A 21,510-nucleotide genomic window follows, 5' to 3' on the forward strand; every position below is an offset into this window, starting at 1 on the left:
TTTACTTATTTTTTAAATTTTTTTAAATGTTTATTTATTTTTGAGAGACACAGAGAGACAGAGCATGAGCAGGGGAGGGGCAGAGAAAGAGAGAGACATAGAATGTGAAGTAGGCTCCAGGCTTTGGGCTGTCAGTACAGATATGGGGCTCGAACCCATTAACTGTGAGATCATGACCTGAGGTGAAGTAAGACGCTCAACCGACTGAACTGCGCAGGTGCCTCTTAATCCCTTAGTTTAGAGCAGTAGATTTTCTCAAGTCCTGTGTCTCTAAGCCCAAGATGCCATTATACCTTACACGGCTATGGAAATTCTTTACAGATGGTATCATTTAAAAAAACTTTTTATTTAATGAAGATTTTACAATATGCAATATTCTCAATAAATGTTAAAATAGGTGTGTTTGAACTTTAAAGGAAAAATTGTGCTTTAAGAGAAAAATGTGTTTTTTTCAAAGAGTATGAAATTATAGAGATAAAAATAAATAACGCCTTGTCTGTAATAATTTCAACAGGTTCTTCCCTGTGATCAAAGTCAAAGGACAAAGGGCTGATTCTAACTTTTGCCCCGTAGTGCTATTTATACCACTAGAGCCAGGTCTACATGATGAATGAAAGGACAAAATAGGTGGAGGTATTCCTACACAAAGGCCCGTAGAAGCAAGCTGGCGAGATTATCCCAAAGAACAGATAGAGAGGAACTGGTTTATTTTGCTAATAGCTCCCATGGCATGACCTGTAGTAGCAGGAAAGCTAAAATCTTTAAAAAAGAGAGAGGAGAAATGGATTTTAAAAGATACACCCCTCAATTTCTACATAGCTTCATAATAGATACCAAAAGTAAAGCTTTAGGCAAAGCAATATTTCTTCACTCAGAAAATGGGGTCAAGTTTATAATATGATGTAGTTTGATTATTCTTTTAATTAAAAAAACTCTTCATTTTAAGAACATGCATTTTCTATCCTATATAATTGTTATTACATGCATTACAAGGCTGTGGGTCACGAATTTTCTTGTTTCTTTTAGGAGTTTTGTAAAGTCACATTTGGGGTGTGAGGTAATTAGTGTGATTCCTACTTCATAGCAGATCTCCTACTGGAATGCTAATCTTTTGAGAATTTTTAAAATTTAAGGAGAGAAACTACTTTTAGAGCACAACATAGAACTTGCATGAATAATTCATATTTCACAGATGTCACTGTCATTCTGGGAAAAAAAACACTTTCTATGCTTTTTTAGTGCACTTAAAGAGAATGACAGGCTGTGTAGTTGTCAAATTTTCAGTTATATTAAGAGAGAGATCATAATACATCAAAAAATATATATCATAGCATGAGTTAATAAAATAATGTGGCTGAAATATATAACATTAAGTATTTATAGCAAATCTAACTACCCAACAGCTGGCTTAACCCATTAATTCAATTTCACAAAGCTGTTCTAATTTAAATTCATTCACACTAGAGAAAATCTGAATGCAATACCTGAGACTGTGCATTAATATTGGCTCCTTCCTTAACAAGCACTTTGACAACTTCTGCTTGTCCGGCCAAAGATGCAATGTGAAGAGCAGTGTTTCCCTTCTGTTTTGGAGAAACAAAATAGAAAATATTAGAGGTTTTCAAATTTTGTAGACATCGAACGGACAGGCATTTTCAATTGTGCTGATTGATCACTTCAAGTAGTTAAAGCATGTCGTTTTAATCAAGATAGTAGCCCACCTCGGAAGGAAATAAATTGTCTGCCGCCAAAACACGGAGCCTCCCGTATAATGTTATAGTGTTTTCCTCTTCTACACTCCACAGTTCTGGGGAGGTGTCGAGCCGGTCTGTGTTTGGACAATCATGTGTGCATGCGGAGTTAGAGTCCAGGTTAACTGGCCATATTCCTAACCTATCCCAGCACTCTTTCTGTCCGCCCGTGCTCAGACTGAAGCCCCAGCTGGAGGCCTGAGTGCTGTCGCCTCACCTCTCCGCATCTCTCACAACCGCATTTTCACCCTCCAGCCCTGGGCAACAGGCTTGATTCTGACTAACAACTGTTTTTCTCCAAATTAAAATTTCACCTTCTAACGACAAAGATTGGCCACCAGTGATGATATTTAAAATATATATAGTTTATACTGTTGTTTCTGGGGTGCCTGGGTGGCTCCATCAGTTGAGGATCCGACTCTTGATTTTGGCTCCAGTCATGATCCCAAGGTCATGGGACTGATCCCCCACATTGGACTCTGAGCTGAAATGTGAAGTCTGCTTAAGACTCTCCCTCTGCCCCTCTCCCTCACTCTCTCTCTACCCCTCTCCCCCACTCTCTCTCTCTCTCTCTCCCTCAAATAAAATAAAATAAAATAAAATAAATACTTAAATCTGTTGTTTCTGAAATGACTCCCCAATGACAAAGTTCAAATATTTTAGTAAAAACACCAACAATAAAAAAACAATAGTTTCTAGTATACCAAACAACTTATACACTTCTTTAAAAATGAGTCCAATTGCTTTTCAAACACATATCATAGTGACAAAATCTAATTTTCCCCAATAATTCAATCCATGATCCAATCTCTCTTTTCCATCACAGTATAAAAGATTCTGGATATTCTCTTACCAAGTTAAACGAAAATATTAAAAGAAAAAACAACTTCATTAAAGCATGAAAATTATCTGTCTATTTCCACTGAGAAGTTTACTACATCAATATGCTATTTTAAAAATGAATTAACCTTAGGAAAATAGGTGCTGTCATCTACACAGGATTATGTTAATCTAGTCTCTACATGAATCAAAGAAAAAAAAGACAAAATATTTGAAACGAAGTACAGAAAATCCTCCAGTCTCATGTTTGATAAGTTCCTAAAAGAATCAATTCAAACTCTGCAAAGTTTGGTGGAAAGAGTTTCAATTTCAGTTCTTCCTGGTCAAGAATTGGTGTTCCAGCAAACCTCTGCACTGTTTAGCCAGACAAGATAACTTTCAATCATTTCCTCTTTTCCAAGGAAATGAATTCTACTAGCATGAACATTACCTTAGTGGCAGAATCCACAGAGGACCCTCTTCCCAACAGCTCCTGAACCAGGCCCACATGGCCCTCCTTGGCAGCCAGATGGAGAGCGTTGAGTCCATTCTACAAGGAGAAGCAAATGAGTCCTCAGAAATGTAATAATATTTGTGGACAGCAGCTGATTTTTATGCAAGTATTTAACTCAGACTAGACCGACTCTGGTTTCTTCAATGTATTTTTCTTTTTGCATAAGCTTGAAACTGTTAAGTTCAAAGAGACTAATTTCCAGTGTTTTTGATTTAGAGGCAAAGTAGTAAATATTCATTAGAACCGTGGATTTGCCAACTTCATCTCAACGAACTATTTTTTAACTAAGAAATATCTAAATACATTTCTAATGAGAGGGAAAAAGAAAGAGCAACTGTATCATTTATTGCACCAGTCACGAATAAAATTCTTTCCAATTTCTAGAACACTGAGAGAATTTAAATAAGTCTTACTTTTTAACAAATGGGAAGGATGTATCTTTTTCATAAAAAATGATTCAAAAGCCATAGGACAATTTCTAAGGTAACAAAACTTTGCAATAACAACATTGTAATTAAAAGACATTTAACACTATGTCACTAATTTATCTGCAGGGTTTTTTCCCAAGAATTTAGAATTTATCTTATAATTACTGATAGCGATGAGGGAACATAAGGTAAGCTGAGGGCAAAGTACAGGCTAAAGGCATCCCCCCCCCCCCAAACCCCCCAACCCCAGGTGGGATATGTGTGATATTCCTCAGACACTCCAGGCTGCTCAAGAACAAAAGAAAGGAAAGAAAACAAATGGTTGACTGACAGAGATCACAATCATGCCAGACAGGAGTCTCCATCACTTTACGGAAAACTTAGTAAACTGCAAGAAAAAGGCAATCTTATCCATAACCTAATCTCCAGAAACCTATAGACTCTGTTTCCTGGAGCCCTAATACCACCCTCATCAAGATGTAAGGGGGTTAAGTACTAGCCATGGAGATGTGGAAAACAAAGGCAAATGAAAAATTAAATTCCCTTAGTGTCTACAGCCCATTGACGAATCCTTGAGACAGGCAGAGTGACCTTCCTCCAAAAACTCAGGTGCCTCGATGATGACCCTTTGCTGGAGGCAAAAGGGAATCTTGGCTTAACATTATCCTGAACCCCAGGATCCAGTGAGTCTCCTAAAATACATAAAAAATTCCTTTGCAAACCTCTGTTAGCTTTCACCCCGAAGTATATGTTGGCAAGTATACTCTAAGCATATGGCTCCTGATATACATCTGAAGGGTCTCATGATTGAGGTTTTACTAAACAGTAATAAATGACATTTTCCTGACAACAGCTAGCCCCTCAAAGTGTTAGAAACCTTGTTTCCAAAATTCTTTAGAGATTTACACTGTCCCTAACCCCCTCCCAACCTGAAGGTATAAAATCAATCACTTTCACAACCCCAGTGCAGTTCTTTCTGCCCACGGGTTCTGTCCCCATGGTTTAATAAAATCACCTTTTTGCACCAAAGATGTCTTCAAGAATTCTTTCTTGGCTCTCAGCTTCAAACCCACCATCACCCCAAAGCCCCATTATTAGTACGTAATATCTGATTCACATCTATCTAAATTCCCCAAAATTACTGATCATAACATTGAAAAAACTCATTGATAATTTTACCAAATATGGTATCTACACACATTATACTGACCTCCCCCAGAAATGACTTAACCAGTCAGTCAGGAATTTTCTGATCAGTGCCCATGAGGTAATCTGTCACATGGGCACTCTCCATTCCCCAAAGGAAGATGAAGTAATCTCTATGATAAAACCCCCTATTCAGCCCCAAAGGAAAAGTGACTGTGCCTGGAACAATTCTTTTCTTTTGCTAATAACTTTCTTGTGGAAGCCCTCTTTCTTATAAAACTTCCATTTTATACCACTCCTTGGAGCTCCCCTCTCTACTTGATAGATGGGATGCTGCCTGATTCATTTGTTGTTTCATAAAGCTAATGGATTTTCAAATTTATTCCGTTGATTTTTGTTTTTTCACACATATAAGGAGAACCAAATACATCTACAAAATGCTACTTGGCAAATTTCCTGATTCTGGTCATTGCATATCTTAGTGATTTTCTTATGGGAAGCCTTCAGGCTTTTATATCAGGTTCATTAAAAAATAAAGTACTATTTGTTTTTCTTTTTTGCAAAACATGGTCCTGCTTTTTCAACATTTAACTGTAGTCAATACAGTTGTACCATAAATAAATGCATGCCTTGGTTTCTATATATTTACTGACATAAAATAATAAGAATGAAAGTACTTTCAAAATATGTTATTCCTAGAAGATTTAACAATGAATCAACAACATAACAAAAGCTTGAAAAAGATAGTTTTATGACACCTGTGTCCTACCCTGATGCAAATGTTAACTGTATTAACTACATACAAATGATTCAGCAAAAATTATTTTCCACTCCCTTTACCAGACCAGAGTTGTTTTCTGAGTTGTTCAACACCCAATCTCTTTGGTAACAGGAAGTGAAGTACTTAGTTTTAATAGATGTAAACTGCTTCACAAATAGTAAACTCATTCTGACACAATGAAGAGCAAGCAGTGTGATCTTAGAGTAGGAACTTTTAGGGGGATAATTAACCTGACTTTTAGAGCCTTTAACTTTTGTGGTATCTTTATATTCCATATATCTTTCAGCATGGCATTTGATTCCTTTCCGAAAGCTGTGTACTGGAAGAAATCTTTTACTCTGTATAATGAGCCATTACATAAATGTTTTTTAAGTTGGATCTGTTACTTCAGTCAGTAAGAATCAAATGTTCCAATCACTGGGAGTTGTTAGATGGCCTAATATTTAAATATTAAGATTAAAATATTAAATATTTATATACTAAGATGCTTATTATAAGAAGTTGCCTTCCCTTTGCCTCAGGTTTTGCCTCTGCCTCCATCTGTTTCCACCTAAGAGTCTCAAAGGACCTCTGAGAATCTAACCCAGGGCGTCACCTAACACTCCACCTGCCCCAGATCTGATAAAGAGTACCTACTTAATAAACATTGTTGGATGAATGAATGAATCTATAGAAAGCATAGAGGGAATATTTTGGTAAAGTCTACATTTATAAATAATCAAAACTATTTAATATATTTGAAAGGAAAAAATTGGGTAGTCCCTAGAGTTTATAAGCTTTCCATATATCATGATTTTTATCCAAGTGGGACCAGAGATTATTGGTTTGGAGATACACTTTCCAAGTGTTTAAGTGCTTAAGGCCTACCCATACAACAACTAGACTTATTCTGCACTGGAATCGTTATTGTCACCAGCTAGACCCTAAGACCTGACGTTTACTGCCCACTTGCTTGTACTCACCAACCTTTGTGCCACATTTTTCATTAGGCTCTTTTTTCCAGTTATCTCTTAACTCAGGCAACTGGAAACAGAAACCACTCCTTGAGCCATGGAACCGCCCTGATAAGACATCCAGCCACCAGACCACCCAAACCAGTTTGAGTGCAACTCCTGCCTGCATAGACAGGCCTCAGAGAGACCTCTAGAATGACAAACCTTTACCTCATTATAATGTGATAGAGCCCCTCCATAAGAAATGTGGTGAAAACTCAAGACAAGGGAAGGCAATCTGGCTATGTGCGCAAGTGCGACATTCCTCAGGACTCTGGAGCATAGACTGCCTATTCAGACTGTATGTTACCATATATGGGAGACAAAGGAGGAAAAAATGTACAAAAGGCAACCTTCCTCCACCCCTGCACTTGGGGTTCAGCCTTTGGATCTTAGCCTGCTGATCCCGTTCTGGTACAAATAAAGCTGCTTCCTGGAAAGAAAAGCCGTGGTGTCCCCACTCTGTGTGTGACTCACTGCTACATTATGAGGAGGCTTGCCCAGGAGGTGGAGACGGTGTTTCACTTCCCTGTCACCTGGGCTCAAAACTCATAGAACTGGGAGAAGCGACCTCATCTGGCATCAGTGGGCCTCTTGAACCATATGCCTCTAGCCCCTCCTGTCATGCTGAGGTGAGGGCCACACATGCACAAAAATCCCTGGTGAGGCCTAGGAACGAGCTCAGGGGGCACAGCCCATCAGACTGGTAAGAACCAGGTTCATTTTGGTAGACCTGCCCTTAGGAGGCAGGAGGGGAGCCTGATCACCTCCCACAGTTGCCTGAGTGTTTCCATAAGGAACGAAATCAACTCTAAGGTGCTGGGCACTAGGCAGACGCAAGTGTTGAGTCCCATCCACAGTTCCTGGATGACCTCATACAGCTGAGGGTGGTGTCAGACTTCCTTGGTACTGAACCCACCAACGCTAAGAGGTGCCTGAAAGATCTCTGAGAGGAGAGTGGCCAGAAACAGACAGAGTAAGCGTGTGCCCTCTCCAAGTTAGTCCCTCCCTTCCCCCTATTCCTCTCTTTGCATCAAAGTTGTCCTTAGGGGGAGGAAATGGGTGGAAACTAGAGTAAACTGATTGCCCTAGAGTGTATGTTGAGGAATTTCAAAAAGGATATTCAGGAGATTATGGTGTGAAATTAACTCCCAGAAAGCTCCGAACATTCTGTGAAATGGACCCTCCAAGGGCTCATTTGATAAGGAACTAGTTAGTCAAGTATTCAGGGTCATTTTGGGGAGTCCAAGCCACCCCGACCAATCTTACATTGACCATTGGTAAGACCTGGTCCTATCCCAGCCACCTGGGCTAAAATTCCGTATTGAAGAGAACTGTAAAGTTATAATGGCTCATGTCATAGCTTCCTCCAAATGCCAACCAAAAACTGAAAGCCCATACTGTTGGGAGAGCCTGAGGGGACCCCATCATCATCATATACTTCATTGTACCCCTCACTGCCACCTGTGCCTCCAACTGCCCTGGCTGCCAAAACCCCCCTGGTAGCTGCCCCTTGTCCCAAGGCCTCGCCACCTATAGTACCATGACTGGCTCGCCCGGACCACAATCCTTACCCATATACCCCTCCTGGAAGGTGATTAGAAGATCAGGCCAGCGGAGACAGTCCCTCCGTGCAGCAACACCAAGGAGCCCAACAGATGTCACTGAGGAAAAACTAGGGGACCCATCTATTATTATCAGGAAGGCCAGATCTGAGGAGGCTAGCATGTTTTGTGTACACACCCTTTACCACTATGGACCTCCTAAATTGGAAGCACCATACTCCCTCATATATGGAGAAGCCTCAGGCTATTATTGAACTAATGCAGTCCATAATTCTAATCCATCCATAAACCTACTGGTACGGACTGCTGCCAACTCCTTCTGACCTTCTTTGACACGGAGGAGCACTGCCAAATTACCCAGGTGGCCCTAAAATGTTTAGAGGAGAATGCACCACTGGGTTGCTAGACACGCAGGCTTATGCTCAAGCTCATTTCCCTGGGGAGGACCCCAAATTGGACCCAAATGACTCAAGTATAGATGGAGGGCTTGCAAGGTCTGAACAGTATCAAGAAGCCCTTTTAAATGGCATGAAGAAAGGTGGTAGGGGAGAAGGCCATACATATGAGCAAAACATTAGAAATGCTCCAGGGACCTGAGAAGAGCCTGAGGCAGTTCTATGAGACTATGTGAGGCATTTTGTCTCTATGCCCCTTGTGATCCAGAGGTGCCCATTAACCAGCAGATGATCAATGAGGCATTCGTAGGCCAGGCACGAAGGGGACTTTAGCATGGTAGAGAGGGCTCATTGCATTAACCTGAGCCCTCCTGGTGGCAGGGGTATGTGTTAATACATATGCAGACTCTAGGTATGCCTTCATCAACCTCCACGTACATGGGGCTTTGTATAAAAAGAACGGTCTAATAAACTCAAGAGGAAAGACATAAAGTATGGTAAGGAACTCCTCGAACTCTTAGAGGCTGTGTGGGCCCCTAAAAGAGTGGCAATCATGCATAGTCGAGGACATCAAAGGGGAGACACCACAGCTGCCTGGGGAAACCCAAAGGCAGACCAACAGGCAAAGCTCACAGCTTCCAAAGGAAAGGTGGAATCAGGGGCTTTAACCACCACCCTGGTCCCTATCCACTGGCAGAATGGGACCCTGATTACTCACAACATGAAAGTACCTGATTTAAGACTTAAAATGGAAGCTAACTCCCAGGTGGATGTTGGGAATTTAAAGACAGCCGAGCAGCAATTCCTGAGGCCCTGGCTCTAGCTTTTGTCAAGCAGTTCCATCAGGAAACCCATATTGGCTGGACAGCTCTTGAGACTACGCTGAGCAACATTTCCACATCCCTCAACTCTCCTCCAGCATAGCCTGAGCAGTATGCAAGCAATGTGAAACGTGTGCCTGGAATAACCCACGTCAGGGACCCAAGCTGCCCGAGGGTGCAGAGTGTTGGGGCAGCCCCATTTGAAAATATGATGAGCCTCCCCCGGTCCAAGCCTATAAATATCTGTTGGTCTTTATGTGCACTTCCTCAGGCTGGTTGGAAGTCTTCCCTACTCATGCAGAAAAGGCACATGAAGTGGCCTGACTTCTAAACAACCATTCCTTGATTTGGGATCCCTATCACTATAGGATCAGATAATGGGTCAGCATTAGTGGCTGAGGTGGTGCAGTTGGTGACAAAGGGGTTAAAAATCACCTGGAAGTTACACAGGGCATATTGACCCCAGAGCTCTGGGAAAGGGAACGAATGAACCCAACCCTGAAGCTGCAATTATGTAAATTACGTCTAGAAACCCACCTACACTGGGACCAGATGTTGCCAGTCACCTTGTTAAGAGTCAGGGGTAGCCCCACTAAGCAGATGGGGTTCTCCCCTTATGAAATCCTTTATGTGCACCCTCCCCCATTATCAAGGGCATGGGGGGGTGGATCTAAATGAGAGCCAATCTAACCCTAAAGCAACAGGTGCAGGCCCGTGGCTCTACCCTAACCACCTTACACCACTGGGCTGGGAAGCAATTACCTGTGAGTCTGACCATAGATGCTCAACCCTTTAAACCAGGAGACCCAGTATGGGTGAAGGAATGAAATGTCCAAACCCAATATCCCCTCTGGAGGGGCCATTCACTGTCATTTTGTCCACCCCTAGTGTAGTAAAGGTAACTGAGGTGGGTCCCTGGATTGATCACAGCAGAGCGAAGCCGGCATCTCAAAACATGCATTCCTGATCCATCAATGCCATGCAAGCTGACCATATGGAAGAAGCAATCTGCAACTCTAGAGGCTCTGGGAGACTGCAGTCCTGCTTTAGTCACCCTGGAAGCTGACTAATCTATGCACCACAGAAGCTTGAAGAATCAACGATCCAGTGGAATAGACTGTTCTTATTTTCTGTATTTGTTTTCTTTACTGTGATGCACTGTCACTTCTTGTTTCTCACTGTTACTGTGATTCTTACTCTACTTTTCACCATAGGATCAGCAGAGGCCACCAGGCTGGCTGGAGTGTGGTGAGAGGTTTCTGTTGGCACTCCCCTTGCCTTTGTGGATAGGATGCTTCGTTGGTATTGGTGGCTTCTTATCTGGACCCCTTCTGTAGACCTGCATTATGTGTATGTATTTGCATAACCAGGTGAGGCCAGGAAGTCACGTGGACCTTACTATACCAAGACCACTTCTCATGCCAAGGAAAAGTACTGAAGACACAATAAGATCACCTATTCTATCTGCCAATGGGAGAGTCAATACACTTGCTTTGACCCACAGTACTCCCCAGGTGATAATTGGTTAGAAGTCCGATCCTCCCAAGAAGGGGACAGGGAGCTTGGTCAGCCAGACACAAATTACTAACCCCAAAGGACCAGTATCAATGCTGTTTGACATATGTGTGGTTATAGGTTTTGGCTCAGAGGCATCTGTCATATGAAAAAAAGCAGGCACTTGTCATAGAGGGTCCAAGGACTCATGATATACCATGTGGAGGCTTAGATTGGGAGCGGGAATACCAACTGAAAAACAAATACATGTGTGAGGAAAATAGTTTATGTGCCTATACACCTCAGGTTTTTTGCCCCACTTAAAGCTGTGTTTCATGGGGTACTTGGAAAAAAGAAGGAACCACAGTGCTCCTTCCTATACCAGGTTGTGAACCAAAGGCCTGTGACCCTGTTAATTTTACCATCATTAACCCAGGAGATTCCAAATGGCAATGAGGGACCTGAGCTGACATCTGGATCCATGGGTGAGGCAGAGAACCAAGGACTGTGCCATATATTTCAAGAGAGTCTCTACCATCGGACCATGTGCCATCAAGTCTTGTGCTCCCTTAATGAAGAAATAAGTAGTGCTCCTCCCATTTCAGTCACAGCAAGGAACTTGTTTCTAGCCCTAGCAGAGACTATAGCCCAGACTCTGAAGATCTCTTCTTGCTGTGTCCATGGGGGAACGAACATGGAGGATCAATGGCCCTGGGAGGCTAGAGAATTAGATCCCCATGAAACTTATAATGGAACAGAATGCCCCAGTTCTACTACTAGGGTTTGGCTCCTCAAAACCTCAATTATTGGGAAAAACTGCCTTGCCTGGTGGGAAAGAAAGTTCATCATCTATGTTGGAAGCTTAACATGCCTAGCCCAAAGATTTTGTAACTCAAATTCCCAGGAAACCCAATGGTGGGGGTTTCCAGGTCACCTTGAGTTAGGTCCCCACCCCTTGTCTAACTTCTCTCATCTCCAAGAGGTCTGGGACAATGTCGACACAGCCATTGAATGGTGGACCCCATGTGGTCTATACTGGACAAGTAGAAGGACAGCCTAAAAAGTACTTTCCTCATGCTGGTCAGGTCATGTGTGCTGGGAACTATTCATTCATCTTTCTTCCTGCTTCCACTCGCCAGAGGGGAACATTTGGGAGTCCAAGTGTACGGGCACAGGGAGACTCAAAGGAAACAACATGCCTTACAAATTGGTAATTGGAAAGATGATTAAAGGCCTCCCAAGTGTACAATCCATTATTATGGCCCTGCCTCCTGGGCAGAGGATGGGTCCTGGGGCTACTGCACTCCCATTTACACACTAAACTGCATAATCAGACTGCAAGCAAGAAGCTGTGGAAATTATAACCAATGAAACTGCCAGAGCTCTCAACTTACTAGCAAAGCAGCAAACTAGAATGAGCAGTAGTATCTATCAAAATTGCTTGGCTTTAGATTACTTGCTTGCTTCTGAGGGACAAGATTGTAGAAAGTTTACCTTGAGCAACTGCTGCCAACAGATAGATGATGAAGGAAAAGTCATAAAGGAGATCACAGATTGAATGAGAAAAGTTGCTCATGTCCCAGTCTAGACCTGGAAAGGTTGGGGCCCTGGAAAGTTATTAGGAGGATTTTTTCAACTCTGGGGATTCAAAAAAGGTTTGAAAAAAGTGAGGGCTTGTGGTAGAGCCCTTCCATAAGGAATGTGGTGAAAACTTCAAGGCAAGGGAAGGCAACCTGGCTATGTGCGTGTGTGTGATATTCCTCACAATTCTGTTACATAGAGCACTCACTCAAACTGTTTGTTACCATATATGGGAGACAAAGGAACAAAAATTGTACAAAAGGCACCCCCCACCACTGCACTTTGGGCTCAGCCTTTTGGGGCTTAGCCCGCTGATCCCATGCTGGCATGAATAAAGCTGCTTCCTGGAAAGAGAAGCCTCAGTGTCCCAGCTCTCCGCTACAATAATACTAACATGTCCACTCAAGGAGGAGTATAAGCCTTATTTACATAACATACAATTCACATATAGGCAAGTCTTCTTAAAGTACATACATGGCCTTATGCCCACTTTTACATACTACAGGGCTTCCCTATCTAAATACTCATCCTAACCCTAAATAAAAGGAATCCATTCACCCTTTTGGGTTGAAAGTTATTCCTCATAATCACCTTATTTGCTGCAAATAAGTTTACTTTGTGCAAAAGTCCACATATTGTATCTGTGACTCACCAAGGAGAGAACTCACGATGGCTCAGTTACATTATCTTCTTTCTAAAATCTGATGCCATGTAATTCTGTAAATTCTTACTTGAGGGGCAAACAGTTGGCTTCTTCAAATAATAAAATCTCTCTATATATGAATTTCTGTGTTGATCCATTTTTCCTTCTTTTTTAATAATCTCGACACTCAACATGGGCTTGAACTCACAACCCTGAGATCAAGAGCCATATGCTTTCCTGACTGATCCAGCCAGAAGCTCCTGGAACTTCTTTATGAAGTTCCTCTCCACGACTGGAAAAATGGGGAATGATTTTATTTGCTCTTCTGCATTCTCTTTTAGCTTTTGAAAAAAAATTTCTTTTTGTCAAATTTTATATCCCATTAGAATTTTCTTATTGGATCACTTTTACTTTTCAGTGATTATTTTATCTGACATTAATGCTTCTTTAAATTAAAAGAAGAGTTTAACCTGTGACTTGAAATTCCCAGTTGAGGGAACATGGAAGATTTCCCACCTTAAGTTCTCCAGAGCCCTTTAACCACCCCAAATTGATCAAATTAAAAGAAAACTTGAACTACCTCCATTTTGACCTCAGTTTGTACTTTCTGATTCTTTCCAGCTTATCTTTTAATTCAGGTAAAAGATTCAGTGGGCAAAGCATCCAGTAATGGGAACCAAAATCACCTCTCAATCAATACAACTTCCCTGACCTGACACTAGCTAGACCCTGCATGACTGATCCCAAGAAAATGATGGACTTGACCCTCATTGCTCATCTACATGCACCCACCAACTTCTGTCCCACATTTTCCTTGTATAAACCTGGAAGTATTTCCAGAACTTTAGACACCGTCATTGAGAAATTAGTCCCTTGTCTTTCCAGTGCTAGCCTCATTAAAATAAATTTCTTTCTTGTTTCACCATCACTCAGCTCTCTGCCTTTGGATTTTATCAGAGGCAAGTGGCAAAACCTGGTCTATTGGGGACCCCAGAGCCAGGAGTCCTTATACCCCTTGTGTCCCAGTTACAAGGTTTTTCTGGACTAAGCCCATAGCTTCTAAGCTGTAATCAACTGGAAAAGGAGGAGGAGAGGGAAGAGAAGAATAAAGCATCTCCTCAATATTCTCAATATTGCCAGTGATTTCTCTTTTAGTTCCTTAATTTAATATTTCTCAGTATCATGTCTTCCTATACTATCATGTAAATATTTTACTATTCAAGTCAACAAACAGTATGTATCAGGGCTCCCCTCCCTTCCACCCCAGAGAGCCAGTTGTTAAACATTTACCAGTAATATCACTCCATGCCAAAGTCAGATGGTTTGACAGCAGTTTTATCTCTATAAAATGCGAACTGGAGGGGTGTCTGGGTGGCTCAGTTTGTTGAGTGTCCAACTTTGGCTCAGGTCATGATCTCGTGGTTAGTGTGTTTGAGACCCCCATTGGGCTTGCTGCTGTCAGTGCAGAGCCTGCTTCAGATCTTCTATTCCCCTCTCTCTCTCTACCCCTCCCACACTTGTACTCTCTCTCTCTTTCTATTAAATAAACATTTAAAAAATAAATAATGTGTATTGGAAATGGAAACACATGGAAAAATGGCTCCCCAAAGGTCAATTTCTCTAAGGTACAATGGCTTGAATCTGGTCTTCATTTATGTTTAAAATTCTACAATATGGGATAAATCTACAGGTAATCTTGTCTACAAGTTTTATAAAGAATCAAGTATTATTAACTGATGAGGGACCATAAGGCAAGGTGAGGGCCAAGCACAAGCAAGCACTGCCCCCCACTCACCCAGGTGGGATATGTGTGGTATTCATCTGGCACTCCTGGCTGCCCAAGAACAAAGAAAAGGTCAGAAAACAAATGGTTAAACTGATAGTCTCCATCAGTTTACAAATATCTTAGTAATATTAAAAGAAAAGGGCAATCTTAACAATAGCCTAATCTCGAAGAACTCCCTACAGTCTTAAGGATAATGCTTTGCTAGAGGGAAAAACAACTTTAGCTTGACTACAGCTAGGCCTCCAGTAATCTGTGAGTCTTTAGTATATGGAAATCCCTTCAAGAAACTTCCTTCTGACTTTATCTCCCTCAACTCCACAGCATATAAACAATCACTCCTCACAACCCCAGTGCAGCTCTTTCTGCCCATGGGTCCTGCCCCAGTGCTTTGATAAAATCACTTTTTTTGCACCAAACCTTGCCTCCGAACTCCCACCACCACTCCAAAACCCTACTGTTAACTAACCATCAATCCTTTACTTCTTAAAATGAGGGCTCTAGACTGGTTTGAAAGTGATCTCAACAGCAGTATTCTGAATATAACTTTGTATTAATTTAAAATAGAAAAGTTTGAGAATTAAGATGTTTAAAAAGGTATAAACTTTTCTCCAATTCCATGAGTGGCCAATTCTCTGATGTTTAAAGGATTAAAAAAATTTTTTTAACATTTATTTATTTTTGAGAGACTGAGAGAGACAGATCATGAGCACGGGAGGGGCTGAGAGAGAAGGACACACAGAATCAGAGGCAGGCTCCAGGCTCTGAGCTGTCAGCACACAGCCTGACACGGGGCTCAAACCCACAAACTGAGATCTCGTGACCTGAAGTCAGATATTCAACTGACTGGGCCACCCAGGCACCTCTTTTTAAAGGATTTTTAATACTCTTCTCAATTTCTGCTTTGGGAGATCTTTCTCCTTGAACTTTATAGCACCACCTCAGCCAAAAGCTGTAACTTATGGTAGCCCAGCCCATTAGAACACAGACTTTCTATTTTCCTGTTTTAACAAATGTCAGGAAAACATTTTATAAAAATTGACAAAGCCAACAAGACATTATCTCAAATAGAATATACCGTCTAAAAACGTATAAAGTTCAAATATATGTTTATTTTATTTTTTATGCTTATTTATTTTGAGAAACTGCATCTGTGCACATGTGAGCAGGGGGAGGGCAGAGAGAGAGACAGAGAAAATCTCAAGCACACTCTGTTGTGTCAGCACAAAGCCCAATGTAGAGTTCAAACTCTCGAACTGTGAGATCATAACCTGAGCTGAAATCAAGACTCCAGAGGCTTAACTGACTGAGCCACCCAGCCACATGCAAATATATATTTAAATTAAATATATTCAGAAGCTATCCTAAAGAAGACTCCAGTGCCAAACTATTTATCTTAGTTTACTCCAGTTTTCTTTTTCAAAATGTAGCTGACCTCATTTTCACAAAATAAACAAACAAAACATTTAAGTCCACAGAACAAGATCAAACATGTCCTCAGTAATTGACTAGCTTTCTTCTTCATTGATTACAAAGCTGAGGTTTTAATTTAAAAGAATCTTCTAAGGAAAAGCACTCTTTTTGGAGTTACAAAGATCGTACTACAATTCACTGAAATTTACTTGCATTTTATTGAAAACATTGTTAAGAATGTGATTAAAAATTTCTATATGAGGGAATAGTTAATAAACCCTATATAAGCTATAAATTGAATTCAGGATATACATTAAAATTTCTGTAATACTAACCCTACTGAAACTAGAGTAGCTATAAAGACATAGATGATGGGTGACATTCTAGTTATAAATGTTATAAATTTTTAATCTGCCTTCTTTTAAAATGCGATGAAATTGGGACTATCACATTATTACTACCATATTAAATGAGCTGTAGGAAACAGAAGACAAGCAACTTACTTTCTGCTTAATGTTTGTTTCTGGAATTTCTAACCAATGATGGCTTTAATTAGCAATTGAATATGCTGGAAAATTGTTATTAGGAAAAGTAATTCAGCATCAATTAGATTTAAAAGAAAGATGTTTTATTTTGTGAATATGAGCTAACATAAAAATTAGTCATGTTTAAATGAAAAGTGATAAATAATCCCATCTAATAGTACAACATGGCTAACTCCTAGAGAATACATTTTGCAATTAACCCATTTTGGTGAGTCCCTGAAGTCATGTTTCTAAAATTCAGATTTCCCACAGGAGCCACACTGACACGCTTTGGCTTACCATGGTCAATTAGTAATACTGGCCTACATTTAAAAGGAGGGTATGTTGTTGTTAGGTATTCTTTGCTTTGCCAAGTGAGGGAATGAGGAGGTGGGCATGCCCAACTAGTTAGTTCATTTATATTTGGGTGCAAGTATAGGGCAGGTTCTAGAACTTTCCCAATAGTGCTTCCCACTATTTATTTGAGGCACATGTCCGAAACATAAAATATTGTCAGTTTTTATATTTATTAGAACATTCACCATGAGCTTACTGTGTTCTGGCCAAAGCGTCTTCTGAAATAATTCATATTTAACAGAAACAATAACTATTCATTCTCTTAAGTTAATATCAGGCTAGCCATTCAGTTAGATCACCAGGAAACAATGTACCTGGAGTATGTTATCTCGATTCCCTACAGAAATGGCTTCACTGAATTATAAAATATTACTACATATTTGGCTTATATGTAGAACAAATATAAGAAATGTCCATTTGAAGAATATTTATACCCTTGTGTTTGTTTTATATGGATTTTCTGGATTAACTATTGTTGAATTTAATAACAGGGAAAAGTTTAGTAATAGGAAAAGCCTCTATGTTTCTTTTTACTAAACTTTAATTTAGGAAAACTGTATAAATCCATATGTTTGTCATTTTCACTAGTTTCCAGGAAATATAGAATAAATTGAGTATCCATCAGAATTAATTACCACAAGTTCTTTATTCCTCCTCTTTTATTTTTACTTGGTTTTACTTTTATTTTGTCAAGAGATGTTGTCTTTTTTATTATTATAGTTTATTGTCAAGTTGGTTTCCATGTAACACCCACTGCTCATCCAACTAGTGCCCTCTCCATGCCCATCACCCATTTTCCCCTCTCCCCCGACCCCATCAACCCTCAATTTGTTCTCAGTATTTAAGAGTCTCTTATGGTTTGCCTCCCTCCCTCTCCTTAACTATTTTTCCCCTTCCCCTCCTCTATGATCCTCTATTAAGTTTCTCCTGTTCCACATATGAGTGAAAACATATGGTATCTGTCCTTCTCTGCCTGACTTATTTCGCTTAGCATAACACTTGAGTTCCATTCATGTTGCTACAAATGGCCAGATTTCATCCTTTCTCATTGCCATGTAATACTCCATTGTGTATATATACCACATCTTCTTGATCCACTCATCAGGTGATGGACATTTAGGCTCTTTCCATGATTTGGCTATTGTTGACAGTGCTGCTATGAACATAGGGGTACATGTGTCCCTATGCATCAGCACTCCTGTATCCCGTGGGTAAATCCCTAGCAGTGCTGTTGCTGGGTCATAGGAAGTTCTACTGTTAATTTTTTGAGGAACCTCCACACTGTTTTCCAGAGTGGCGGCACCATTTTACATTCCCACCAACAGTGTAAGAGGGTGCCCATTTCTCCACATCCTTGCCAGCATCTATAGTCTCTTGAATTGTTCATTTATGCCACTCTGACTGGCATAAGGTGGTATCTTGATGTGGTTTTGATTTCTATTTCGCGGATGATGAGTGATGTTGAGAATCGTTTCGTGTGTCTGTTGGCCATCTGGATGTCCTCTTTAGAGAAGTGTCTGTTCATGTCTTCTGCCCATTTCTTTACTGGATTATTTATTTTCCAGGTGTGGAGTTTGGTGAGTTCCTTGTAGATTTTGGATACTAGCCCTTCATCCAATATGTCATTTCTAACTATCTTTTCCCATTCTGTCAGTTGCCTATTAGTTTTATTTAGTTTTATTTTAATGATGTGAGAATGACAGTACATGGGAGTATATGTATATATTGTGCCAGCAAAACATTACTGCAAAAATTTTTCACACCTTTTGTATCTTACAACAGCACTATGCCAAGCGCTTTCACTTGGATTCATGGACAGCAATGATACTTTGATTAATATCGTTGCTGATTCTAATTAGCTACTCAGTGGCTCAACATACTGACCAACATTTTGGAAGAAAACTTAGGAGAAAAAAAAACATTTAAAAATCAAAAGCAATATTATACAAGGAAAATCTAAGAATAAATTAAACTTGAGAAATAGTAGCCTAAATACTGAATTGATATCCTCTGCATAGTTGAGAATAAAAGCTGCTGGTGTTACAACTCGACTGAAGCAAATCTGGAGGAAATTAGATAAATAACCAGTAAAAAAACATATGTATGAGACATTGGAAGAGTGTCCTTGTCATTTATTGGAAATCTTCCCTTGTAAGGTTGTTAAAAGGTTAAGTGTTTCTCATTTGTATGCACCCAACTGAATTCTCTTTCTCTCTTTCTTTCGTTCGTTCGTTCGTTCGTTCGTTCGTCCGTCCTTCCTTCCTTCCTTCCTTCCTTCCTTCCTTCCTTTCTTTCTTTTTCTTTCTTTCTTTCTCTCCCTCTCTCTCTCTCTCTCTTTCTTTCTTTCTTTCTTTCTTTCTTTCTTTCTTTCTTTCTTTCTTTCTTTCTTTCTTTCTTTTCTGTCAAGACAGTGTGATCAACTGCAGAAATAATAACATGCTATTGGGAATAAGAAATGCAAACTGATCCTTGCTCTGCTACAAACCAGATGGGTGAGTTTGGGCAAATGGCTTAGCCTCTTTTGTCCTATAATGGTCTTATCTATAAAAAATGATGATGATGAAAATGAAAACCCAATGACAACTATAAAGAAATAAAACTTTATGAGCACCAGTTGTGTGCCTTTATCTTAGTCTTTGTTTTTAATGAACGTAAATTTATTGAAACTGGTTTGGGGGAGGATGTGTGGGTGAATTGTTGAGGGTTTTCCAAAGAGAACTATGAGGAGGAGCCAGTCCCCAGGAAGGAGGGGGAAGGTGCCTGGCCACAGACCCCATCTTAGGTCTGATTTCTTCTACTTCTGCTTTTTGCACCACATCCAGCTACTGGTCCTACCACCCTTGATGGGGGAGGCATGTGGGATTGGCGGGGTTAGGGGGTGCACTAATTCACCTACCTCCCATTCATCTCACACCTGATGTGCACAATCTGTGCAAATTGGTGGGGTCCTTAGGAGCTGATGAACCCTTGGTCTTACCTCAGACTTGTCTCAGATCACCTTAGCCTTAAAAAAGGATGGGAAGAGACTGAAGGTGTGTGCCAAAATGTCATGGTTCCCCTCACTGCCCAGATGCCCATAGAAGATGTGGAAGTCATCTGTATCCCACTCCAGCAGGCTGGGGGACTCCCAGGAGCTGAACCAATGCAGCATTTCGATTCCCCTGGCTTTCCTTCCTATCCTTATCCAGGGACTCTGGAACCTCCAAAATCATAAAGTCAAGGCAAAGTGGCTGGGTCCACAGACTTAGGGACAAAAGTCAGATATGCATTGTGAGAGCAGTAGGCTTCCTTCTCACACCACTTTGAGTGGGAGGAGCTGGGGCCAGAGCTCAGGCAAAGGCAGGGAGAGGGCCACTCTGGAAGGCTGAGACCCATGACTGCAACACCAACTGGGATGCCTCCTGCTCCACAGCCACCAATGCGCTAGTCTTCTGTAGCTTATCTGCTGCTGCTGCTGCCAACTCTTCCTTCTCTTTTAGGCCAATGCCAGGCCCAAGCCCAGTTCTCACGGTGTTGCTGGCCCTTCCAGGGGAGGCCTCAGAGCACCCATGGAGACCGGAAGTGGGCCAGCCATTCAGGGCAGCATAAAAAGGGCCCCACAAGAGCCAGGGGCAGAGTGACTACCTGCTACAGAGAAAGATCATAATATGCTTTCTGCAGTACATGGGAAATGAAGCCAGGATGCAGGATAGGGGTCCTCTGGGAGATCACAGCTGCACGACATAGATAGGAACAGGGCTTCCTGAGCCTCTAGACTGCCCACCAGGGCCAAAGCTAAGTGGACCATGGGGGGAATCATGAGTCCAAGAGTCTGGAATGTTTTGGTTACAATAATTGGGCAAATCAAAGGAACTATGAAGACCTGCACCGGTACTACCATGGGGACCTTGGGTGCAGCAGGAATAATAGTGGGGATTTCTGGTAACCAGAGCCCTCAGAACTTCCTGCTGAAATCCCCACCTCCATTTCTTTCAAACATTCTTTGCTGCTCTTACCGGGGATACCTGTGCCAGGGCCCCACACTACATGCTTTCCTATACCCGGGAGTCCTAGTGCTAACCCTACTGGTTAATGTTGTGGCCACATACTGAAAGGGAACCAACCACAGCAGGATACTATTGATAAATCCTTGACACTGACTTAGTGTAAATTAATGTTGATAAAACAATATGAATTTGAGTCTTTTGAAACAATCAACAAATATTCATTCAGCTCTTCTTATGAGAAAGGGTTTACAGTTCTATAAGTCCCAGGCAAGGTCTCACCTTTGATTCTACAACTTTTGGAATAATGCTTTTACTATATAATTTCATTAAAATGACTAAATATACCAGTAGTTTTAAAAAATAATAAGGTCTTAATGTTGCTTTGAAACAACCATGTGCAAATTAATCAATCAATGGTCAGATTTTTTGCTCTATTAAATTTTTATAAAGCAGTATTATAACATTTTGATTACAATCAGGTTTTACAGTAAGCTGTAGTCACCATTTCTCTTGTTGA

General features: G+C 40.9%; 1 protein-coding gene across 8 annotated transcripts in view; it reads right to left on the reverse strand.

The window, feature by feature from the left end:
- ANK2 (ankyrin 2) overlaps positions 1-21,510 on the reverse strand; it is a 336,115-nt gene that overhangs the window by 169,999 nt on the left and 144,606 nt on the right. For all 8 annotated transcript variants that reach the window (XM_029941812.1, XM_029941804.1, XM_029941796.1 and 5 more), the window contains exons 3-4: positions 3,022-3,120; positions 1,485-1,583 (exon numbers count right to left, since the gene is read on the reverse strand). In XM_029941812.1, coding sequence (XP_029797672.1) covers positions 1,485-1,583; positions 3,022-3,120 — 198 coding nt within the window. The remainder of the gene's footprint in view (positions 1-1,484; positions 1,584-3,021; positions 3,121-21,510) is intronic.

The sequence above is a fragment of the Suricata suricatta genome, chromosome 1 (assembly GCF_006229205.1).
Source record: "Suricata suricatta isolate VVHF042 chromosome 1, meerkat_22Aug2017_6uvM2_HiC, whole genome shotgun sequence".
Taxonomy (NCBI): domain Eukaryota; kingdom Metazoa; phylum Chordata; class Mammalia; order Carnivora; family Herpestidae; genus Suricata; species Suricata suricatta.